Source organism: Corvus brachyrhynchos, unplaced genomic scaffold, assembly GCF_000691975.1.
Source record: "Corvus brachyrhynchos isolate BGI_N302 unplaced genomic scaffold, ASM69197v1 scaffold87, whole genome shotgun sequence".
In the NCBI taxonomy this organism is placed as follows: domain Eukaryota; kingdom Metazoa; phylum Chordata; class Aves; order Passeriformes; family Corvidae; genus Corvus; species Corvus brachyrhynchos.
The window spans coordinates 132640-143621 of NW_008239767.1; the positions used below are offsets into that span (position 1 = coordinate 132640).

The 10982-nt window shown below is 38.6% G+C and overlaps 1 protein-coding gene across 1 annotated transcript in view; it reads left to right on the forward strand.

Moving 5' to 3' along the window:
• The first annotated feature begins 1669 nt into the window (after window positions 1–1669).
• The window catches only part of MYO6 (myosin VI), a 75895-nt gene continuing 66582 nt past the window's right edge, over window positions 1670–10982 (forward strand). The window contains exons 1-2 of the mRNA XM_008640205.2: window positions 1670–1828; window positions 8017–8086. Of these exons, the coding sequence (XP_008638427.1) occupies window positions 1712–1828; window positions 8017–8086 (187 nt within the window). The 5' untranslated portion in view covers window positions 1670–1711. The remainder of the gene's footprint in view (window positions 1829–8016; window positions 8087–10982) is intronic.

A 10982-nucleotide genomic window follows, 5' to 3' on the forward strand; every position in this document is an offset into this window, starting at 1 on the left:
CAAAATGCTGGAAGTAAGCAGAAGTAAATGTGATACTGCAGGTTTTAGAACATAACTTGGTGTGTAGTTAAAAGAAGTTTATATGCTCTGTTCATGGGAGAAAAGTAAATCACAAGTTTTCTGTAATTTCACATTAAAGTTGCCAAGGAACAAGACAGCTTGCTGTTAACTAAGACCAGCAGCATTCTCAAAGAGATCACAGGCAGGCTTTTCCTTCTCTTCAAAATTTTCTAACCTGTCCTTGGAGGCAGTAAAAAGCAGGTCATGCAGCATGTGCTGACAGATTCTCTGAGGGGCAAGAGTGTCCTTTTCTGCTCCTAGTTGTACAGCTTTCTGGTGGGCCAACTACTCTTCTTCCTTGCTGCTGCTTATGGCAAAGGGGTCTGAAGCCTTCATTATTTGTGAGAAATTTCGGATCTTCTTTTTTCTTCAGATATAGGAAAAGAAAAATGTGGGACACTTTCCCAAGCTTTCCTTAGACTTCTAGAGTTTGCTGCCAGTGTTTTCTTTGCTGCTTAGCAGGTTTGTTTCTTCCATTCTGAGAGAGGCAAGTTACACCTTGGTGGTATGAGATTACTTTTTACAAATTTTGGAATCACTAAAACATGTCAGTTTAGTATGTGAATGAGTTTTGGAGGGGAATAAGGAACAGCCAGGAGAAGTGAGCCTTTTAAGCTGAGTGGACTCAATTCTTACTAGGGTAAGGACTATAAAGTAGATTTAAAAAAAAAAAAACCAAAACAACAAAACAACAAAACCACACAAAAAAAGGGACCAATTCAGCATATTTAAAATGGCACCATTAGCCATTCAAAGTGTGCCAACCTTGGCAACTTTCCTGGTTAGCTCAATGAGTATAGCATGCAATCAAATCCTCCTTTGTAACTGGGAGCTTATTTAGCTGTATAACTTGAGGAGCATAAGGTTTGAGTATCTTGGCCTTTGCATCTTGTTCACTTGCACATCAAAGTTCATTCAAAACAATTTTCATGTCATTTTTTGATAGAAAATAAAGTTCCTTAGGGGGAAGAGCTGTAATATTACAGTATCAGGAGGATCAGCCTTTAAAAGACTTACAGGATGATAAATCAATTGAGACCAAATATATTTGTGGGTTATTTGAAAGCCATATGCTCAGCCACACAAAAAGAGTGACCACATTCATTTGTCTCAAATGCCAAGAGACTGGATTTCTGCTCATATGCCTCAACATGTGCTGTTGCAAAAATAGAAATATTTGTACACCAGATCAAGTACAGACAAGTATTTATTAGTCATATGACCCACTGCATGCATATGTGTGTGTCTTTACATGTGTATCCATATATGGGTATATACACACTCCTAGTATATTCTTGGCTTTGAATCTATCTTGCACTTCTAATTTGATCATGAGATAGACTCCCTTCTTGGTTCACAAGTTAGGGAAGCTGGATAAAGAGCTGCAGGGAGCAGTGTGTGGATCCCATGAGAAATGGTTCTGGTCTTGAATCTTCTCCGTGCTGAAGCCCAAGGGGTGTCCTCTGTAGGCAAAGCATTGTGGGTTGTAATTTGCTTCAGTCTGCAAGGGCTGTCTCCTTTCATACTGAAGAATAGAAATAAACATAATAAACTAAAGTCTGTGAGGTAAATCCTGATGGTTTATTAAATTTGTATACAAATTAATTTTAGTTTTATTTTTTCTTACAGGAAATACTGGATAGATCCCACAATGGAAGATGGGAAGCCCGTTTGGGCTCCACACCCAACTGATGGGTTTCAGATGGGGATGATTGTGGACATTGGCCCTGACAACTTAACTATTGAGCCTTTGAATCAGAAAGGCAAGGTAAGTGTCTCACAAAAAAAAGGAAAAGAGAAAAAACATACAAGAAACCACCTTACCTGTAGGCCAGATCTTTGCCAGTATCTTCAATTGCACACAGCCTGAAGGAGTAGAAAATCAGTTTTCTGTTCTAATTTTGGCTAAGGATCTTTGTTGAGCTTTAGCTTGTATTGCAAATGACCCCTCACACTGATGAGAACCGTGTACTTTCTGTCAGTTATCTGCATGTGCGTTGAGTATGTGCTCATGAAAGAGGAGGTTTGAATCTCCGTAGCCATTTGATTCAGTACTGTATGCTTTATTTTTCTCAGTTAGACACTGATTAAGAGGCTGTTGTTGAGATTAGCTTCTCTCTTTTCCCTTACATGCATAGGAAGGGTCCTACAGGGATGTGCTAGGCCCTGGCTAGGATTAGATACTATTAGACTGATGAAGACTGAGAGATGAATCCTCTTAACTCAAGTACCTTGAAAAGTAATACGATGTCAAACAAAGGTCCTATGGAATTGCTGCATCAAATTAAAGTCAAAATAAATGTAACTTTTAAATGAAGACGTAATTCATCCTAATTAGGGTGTTCCAATGGCTTAATTTATCATGACATCTTTCCAACTCAGTATGTCGTAACTAAATGTCAGTTTTTACAGGAAGCACCTTGTAGCTCTCAATTATCCTAATTCAAATGGTCATACTCCTGGGTTGTACGAGCTAAAATAAGATCAGCACCATTTCAAAAGTTGATTTCAGTCTTTTTGAATATGTTTTTTGTGCTCTTTCTTATAGTTTTGTCCTTTCTCTATATTCAAGGATGTAAAAAAGACAACAATGTATTTTGTAACTTCTTTTTTTTATGTCAGCAGTAGTAGAGAATGCCTTGTCACAGGTCAAAAGGTTATGCAGCAGTCCTTCCTTTAGGGGGAATGTTTATAGGCTTTCTTTTTTGTGCATCTTGGAGAGGAAGTTGATTTTGCCTTCCTTAGAAATACAAAGTGTAACATCTGATTTTTGAGTGTGAGAGATAAAAGTCTATAGGTTTTGTAGTAGTAGTATGGATTCTTCAGTTTGAGGAAGAGCAGGATTATTCAGACAAGGGTACTAAATATTCCAAATCTATGGCTAATATTAAAATTACTTAAATAAATTTCACCCCCACTGCTATTTCTGTTTATATTCCCAAATGGTCCTGATGGGATAAAGAGCAAAAGCCTCTACATTGAAACAATAATAAGGTTAAGGATATTTCTGAGTCACTATTTATTTCTAACATGTGCTCCTTTCAGGGACCATATATAATTTAAAAAAAACCCCAAAACAACAAAAAAAGATCCTAAAATACAAATATTTTGTTTCATGGTTTTCTTAACAAAAAAAAAATCTCTTTTGTCTAGAGAGTTCGTTATTCTGCTGCTGACTGTTTTAAGCAGATCAATTAAGAGCCTAATGTTCATTCGAAAAAAAATCTCTTTTGTCTAGAGAGTTTGTTATTCTGCTGCTGACTGTTTTAAATTAAGCAGATCAATTAAGAGCCTAATGTTCATTCATCTAAGGGAACAAACACTTCACAGTCTAAATGCTGTAGAGACTATGGTCCTATATTTTTAACTAGAAAACTTAATTAATTACCCTTATATTAACTGGTGGAGTAAAATGTTTTCTTGGTTATCTTCTCAGTCTTCTCAAGGTGTCATTTATTTCTTTTTAGAGAAACATTTCTCATTGCTTTTTATCTTTTTAAGAAGACTCTGTCCTTGTGCACTTAGGTCATTCATTTGAAGTAGTCAGCATTAATACTCATTATCATTTTGTTTTCTTAAAATGGTAGTTCAGAAGTGCTCTTCAGCAAGAATGCGTGATCGAGCAGCTCCAGGGTTGCTCATGATAATTACAGGGAGGAGAGGAGTAACCTGATCTTGTAAACATATCCAGGCAGTGTAACTTATTATTATTTTTTAATCTGGGTCATTACCATGTCATATGTATTCTCTGTAGGCACTGGTAGCTTACCAGGGGTCACAGTCTGAAAAGGAAATGTGTATGCATGTGTTTGATTATTGCTTTTTATGACACTATTGTCAATAATTGCAGTAAATGCTGCAAGGCAGCAGTTTCACCCTGTCTTAAACCCCTCCCTCCCATCCCCACCCATCGCCAGCTCTGGCACAGCAGAGTGCCATCCTCCCAGCTGCGCCTGCCGAGCTGTGCGTGACACCCCAAACCAGGTCAGAGAACAGATCCAACTTAAAAATGGAGAAGTGGAAAGTTTTCAGGATGGCAGCAACCAGTGGAAGGGGGGCAGAGGAGCTGAGGCCATTGTGGTGCCTGGTTACTTCATATTGTGAAACCAAGTTACCCAGTCCAGACTCTGTGGAGGTCTATCACACCAATTCACTTAAACCCCAGTAGGAGCAGTTTTGGGCACCACAGCCCTTCCCCAAGTGTTTACAGTTCCGTGCAGAGGCTGTACAGTGGGGAGGTGGGGATCTGAGTCACCCAGCCTGCCCTGCACGAAGAACAGTACTGCGAGCTGCAGAAGCATTTTACTGGAACAGAGGATGCATGTGTTATGTGATAGGAACCTCTTCCCAAAAACTAGATCATTGGCTTGCAAGGCTTATAAATGCCAGGACTGGAAAAAAGCCAGAGAAACTGGAGAGTGCTTTGCTAATGAGCATGGTCCCACACAGAGCTGGAGTCCTGCCCTGAGAATGGGCTCCAAACTCAATTGGTGGTACCAGAGCTGGTAGTCCTGGCCCATGGCCCACCAGCAGTCACATGCTGGTGTACAAAGAAGGAGTCAGGTAGAAAGGGAACCAGCTGTTAAACTCAACTAGTATTGCATTTTCATTTCTCCCTTAAGAGTGTTCTTTTCTGAATATACTGGGATTCATAGCCTCAGATCCTGTTGCATATATCTTTTTGTTCCTTGAAGCTATAACAGGGAGAAGGCAGATGACAGTGAAATTGCCAAATGGGGAATTTACTCTTTTCCTGGAGGTAGCAAATCTAAGTAGAGTGATTAGGAAGAGATGCACTAGAAAGGCTTGTACCCTGAGATGCCGTCCCGGGCACCACGGAGCACTGAGGAGTGGGGGGCAGGCATTTCTTAGAGCATTGTCAGTCATGAGTTTCTGGCAGTCATTGGGAAGGTGTGAGATGCTGCAGACACTCACTGACACCCCTCCTGCCATCGACTGAGAGACACCTATGGCTCTGTGCCACTTCTGAAGGGTCACGGAGGGCTTTATGGGCCACCTGCTCTGGTATGCTGTGAATAACCAGAAAGGTATTTTTCCCAGCTAAGTATGAAGCAATAAATGTACTTTGAAAGTAAGGATCAGAATGTTCAAAGTTCAGGGCTTCAAGCTAAGGTGGTTTTGTTATTTTGTTTTTTTTTTTTAACTGTGAGCACAACTTGCTTGCACAAGTGAGACATGCTCTTGTCTGTCTTAACACACGGCTTGTACTGCTGTAGGTCGGTTTGTAAAATACAGCTGAGAGTAGGGATGTCTGCTGTCTGTATCTGGAAGGTATAAAGGAAGGCATGGTTACACATATTGGATTACATGGTAGAAAGAAGATCCTGCTTGAATGGAAAGATATCTTTTTTCACTCATCTAGTTTCTGGGAGAGTAGTTAAGATTGCCATTGGATTTCAAGGGTTGCTTCATTACAAAGATGACAAAAAAACCCCTTCAAAACCCCCTAAACCTTGTTTTGCTTCTTAAGACCACTCTATTGTCTCCTAAGATTTATACCCTCTCCACTTTCTTAGAACAAGCTTGTCCTAAGCTATGATTTATGCAAAAGTTTTCCCTCAAGTATCTGAAGCGTTTTTTCCTTAAAATAATCGTTTAAAAAAAATTGAAAAATGGGACAATATAGTAAAGAATTTCTTTGCATATTTTCTTATTGATAGATCTGGGATACTTTGCTCATTTTCTATTTAAAATATTAGATTTTAGTAGTTGGAGGTCTGCACATTTAGCTATCATACTTACCTACGTAACAAGTACCTTACCTAGTGTAAAGCAGTATTCCAACTGTGACATACAGCAGTGAATTATTTTGATGACATAGTTGAAACTATACTTACGTTCTCTTGTCTAAAAAAGTTCAATGGAAAAACATTAGCTTTCAGGTAAGTCTTCATTTTGCTTTGTTTTATCATCTCTGAAATATTCTAGAAATTTATTCACAATTTACATTGAGTGAAAAATGGAGGAGATGATACAGCATGAATTCTCTCTTTTCTTTTTTTCCTTTAAATTTATCTTTAATCAGAAGGCTGAGTTTGAGGAAATTGAAAAAGCCCCTCCTCTTCTGGGATAGTTCTAGCATGGCCAACTTTAGTTCCAGAAATGTTTGAGTATCAGAGGTTTATGAAGAGTCTCACAGAATAGCTGGGAATAGCGTTCATTCTCTCCTGTCTTTGTTACTGGTTAATGGGTTTACACATCAGCAGACAAGAACAAGAAGTGAAGTTACATTTTTGAAAACCTGGTTATACTATTTTTAAACTTTCCTACTGTTTCACGTACAGGAAACTGATTATGTGGGGAACCGTTGTATTCAAATACATCTTTACCAAACAAGATTTACCTTTACTGTTGACAAACTTGTAGAGAAAATGATTAGGATAACATGTAGTTACTCTAATACTGTGAGAGGGAGGAAAGGGTGTGGTGAATCTCTGCTCTGCTAAAACTCTGAATAGCAGCAGGGGTCTTTGTGAGGTAGGTAAAGACGCTAAAGGCTTCCATGACCCTGACAAACTCTGATAAAGGATATTTTGGAGGAAGTTGTTGTGATGGACGTTCAGATATTCCAACGTCATCAAGCAGCTTTGTTTCCCTTAGGAAAACATCTTGAACATATTTTTCTGCATTAGATTCTGATAAGGAGATGACAAAATATACTTAATTATGACTACAAATTGCATACTTTATGATAACTTGGTAGGGAAGGGATATTGTAGATTTAATGTTTTCTGTCTGGCAGTAATTAGTTCTGCTCTGAGACATTTTTAACCCTTCCCACTTCAAAGAGAGTTGGAATTTGTGGCTGTTAATGATGGTGTAAACCCCAGGAGCTCTCATACTGTTGTGTTCAAGCAAATATGAAACAAGTTGCTGTCTTTCTCTTGAATTTCCCTGTGAGATATTTCTCATGGGGCTACCTTGCTGAGTACAATATTAAACAAACAAACATGTTTGTTTATTAAGTTCAGTCTTTAGATCCAGTTGGTTGCCGTTTCAAATATTAGACTAGACTTCTTGTCTCCATTTCCACGGAGAGAAGGAGCCTGTGCCTGCAGCGGCACGGTGGCTGTCGTGTTTAATTGGTACAACAGGGGTTTTGTTCATTCATCGCTAGCTCAAACAAGCTGTTACTACAGTAAACAAAAAAGTATAATTAAAAATCTGCCTTGTACAATAGGTATTTTTGTGCAGATGCTGTAATGCATGTGTGCTTGGATGTTTTTCCTTCCTTTTTACAGCAATATAAATGATGATTTCTGGAGATGAATAAAGAAACAAAGTTGCTTTTGTTATGAATTTTTCCAGTTGGATGTGAACACTTGATAAATGGTCGTTTTGTATAACTGGAATACAAGGGTTGAAGGAAGGTCTTGTTTTACTGTAGTATTGATTTATTGAAGAAAAAACCCCAATAAACAACAATCAAAGCTACAGTATTTGGTGGTACAAAGGATATTATGTATTGAACATGATTATTTTAAGTAGGAATGTTTTAAAATAGCATATGATAATGACAGCACAGTACTTTGACTGAACTAATGACTTGCATTTTATTCTTTCTTCTTTGCAAAACTGAGGGAATTGTGTGTCACTTATAATACTGTTACCTTTGCAGTACTTTTTTTAGTCTTATTTTTTGTATTGCACAGTATGACATGCAATTTTTGACCTGAGGATCAAATATTATTGCGCTAAAATATATATTACAGTGAATTCATTTTTTATAATGTAGTGTAGTAATAGAAATGCAGCAGCTTTTTGTCTGCATCTAGTAACTCAGTAAAATTTCCAATTCTGAAGTATAAAGCTGGTGACTTCATTTTAAATCATGCACAATTACAGTGCACTCACTTGTATGATTGCATGAGATGTCTTTGAGCTGTATTTCTGGTTTATGGAATTCTGACAATGTTAATGTTTCTTACCAAACAGACTTTCCAGGCTGCTATCAGTCAAGTGTTTCCTGCAGAGGAGGATAGCAAAAAGGATGTGGAAGATAATTGTAAGTTATGAATTTAAAAATAAATTATGCATTTGAAAAAAATATCTGCAATGAAGTGAATATTATTTCCTTACAAGCTTCCTGTTTCTTCCCTGTCATCTTTTTACGAATTTATGTATGACCTTTGCTAGTCCTTTAAACTTCTTAAAGTAAGCACATTTTAAATATCATTTGTTGTGGTTTTTATTTTTCATTTGAAAGCTTTAGAGGAATGGATAGTTAACATAATTTCCATATAGAACTGTTACTTGACTTCAGAAATACTCCATTCAGCATTATGGGTATAACTGTACTTTTTATAGTGTGGCCAAAGACAGTGTCTTTATCAGCACCTGTATTGTATAGCATTTTCCTGCATTTAAGGAATTTCTCAGATAGCATTCCTGTGGAAGTAGAGGTAATGGAAAATAAGTTTTAAGATTACCTTCCCAAAGCTGGAGATGGGAATTGGGACCTATCAGGACCACTGAAAATTGATAGACTTGAACTGGATACAGGAGTGCTGGTGGAGAAGGAGTTTTGAGGTGAGCTGGTGTAATAAACATCACTGTTGATCTGCAGGGCTTTTATTTTGTTAAATATTTGATAGTTAGGTGGATGGAAACAGTTGTCAAATCTGGGGAGAAGGAAGAGACTACTGAGAAAGCTGAGTTGCTGCTGTGATCAGCTTTTAGAGAACTATTAAACAAATATTTTTCTGCTGCTGCACTGTACAAGCAAATCACAGAGCCTCTCTGGTCTTGAATACTGATGAATGCAAGTCTTATAAACATGTCCTATAGTGTTCACTCGTTGGTGAAAATACTGATGACTTTGTAAATAGTGGGCAAAAGTATCTCCTATTGTTCTTCATTTAAAACAGAGGCTAGGGGTCTGGTCTAGGTGATGTAACCCCAGTTTCTGTCCTGGGTTTAGTATTTATGTCCCATGACAGGAAATACAGCTGTTACAGCTTCTCCACAAGAAACAAAAAGATGATATCTGAGTCTTACGATCTGACTTAGATGGTGCAGTGTCATTAGAACTAAGCTGATAACCTTGCTCCCAGCTGGTTATATTTTTGCAAACAGGATGTGGATTTAAACTTTTCAAAGCTGGTATCTGTGTTCTCTGTACATGGTGATTGTTAGGGAAATGCACTTAACGTGTACATCTGTCCCAGTGATTTTACTGAGATGTCCTGACACCTCTGTGTCCTAGTCAAGGAATTGAAATCTGGAATGAGATTATGGAAATAATTTGAGATTCCAACAGAATACTATTCAACTAAATTAGTCAGAGAAAATATCTTCTTTGGCTTCCTGAGTAGAAGATAAAAATACTTTGTTCAATAATCCTTTCTGTATCAAACATTATTTTTATTTTCCTAACATATTCTGCCTTGCTGGTCACAAGTTGCAGTTCATTTGCAGGATGTGTGAATCCAAAATTCATTTTCCTTCTCTGTCAGAGAGCATTTGTGTTGGGTGTCAATGATTTTTAAGAAAAATAACTATACTGAGTGTTTATAATACTGTTCTAAAACATCCTGAAAGGTGGGTATGAGGACAGGGTATTGGATAAGACTGTTAAAAAAACCCCAGATCTACAGATGCAGAGCCTTGCAATTACTTCATAAAACAATTTTCAGTAGAAACCCTGCTTCATGGTGTGTGCAGGAGAGACAGTGTGAGTAAATTTGACATTGACGTTTCCTCAATTTTTAGTGCCTCACTTGACTTACGTGAACTTTGTGTGTGTGTAAGTAAATATATGGACAACTAAATACACATACATACACTGGTTATATTTAGACATGAGCCATATGAATATTCAGAATTCTCTCTCTCCAGTGACTTCCTTTGCCTCTGGATATGGATGCCTTTTCTAAAGGATTTAATCTAAAGAAGGTGCATTTTGAATTTGCTGACATAAGGCTTAGTTTGCATGTCTTGAGGTGGTGACGTTCCCTCGGGGGAGCAAGCTCCCATTGCACACTGAGTCTGCAGGTATAGCTCCTTTTATGAGGAGTTGTAATGAGAGCACTGGGGACACAGTGAAATCTGGGGTCCTTTGCTGTTTAGATAAGCTACCTAATAAAAAGCGGATGATTACCAGTTTCCTTTAAAACATACTGCAAACCCTGAGAGGTTCTTACAGTTAAGATTGTTCATAGACAATCACTGTGTAATAGTTTCTTATTTCAGTACTGAGAATCCAAATTACTTCAAATTGAAGTCTGCTAATTTTTTGCCACCCTGTCCCCTCCCAGGCACATACAAGGGGAGAAGGAGACTTCAGCTTTCATTAGAGCAAGCAGGAGTTTCTGTTTCTGGCCCATTTCCTTTTAATGTCTCTTTCTCTTGGGATGACCCCAATAAAAGAGGTGAAGGCAGACCTACAATTTGTGGTCTCAGTGCCATTTTCTCAGCCATGTGAACCGAGAATGCCTGGGGAGGGGAGGGCAAGTCTTGCTGTGCAGTGCCGGGTGTCTGTGCTCGGTTGCTGTAGCTATCCATGACTGTGGGGTTGTGGGGGACTGTGTGTCTGCTATGGTGGCAGAGGAAGAACTGTGGTGATGGGGGCCACCAGCCTGCTGTTTCATGAAGGAATTGTGCGCAGCCACGATTTCCAGGCTGTCGCAATCCAAAGGGAGAGTTTACCTAGGGTAAAGCTAAAGCATGCCTTGCGTGCCTCTGCCAACACAGGAATAGGAGTGCAAGGGATTTTTTGGAGGAAGGTGGTTTCTTCTGAACAAACCAGAAGCTACAAGGTCCTTTGAGAAGTGGGAATGATTCCAGGTATTTGAAACAAAGCTGTATTTAGTCATGTAATGGAAGGAAGGGCTGTTATTCAGCAGAGCTATGCAAGCCAAAGGGAGGCTGCAATTGGCTGGGGGAACTGGCTTTGCTTTAGG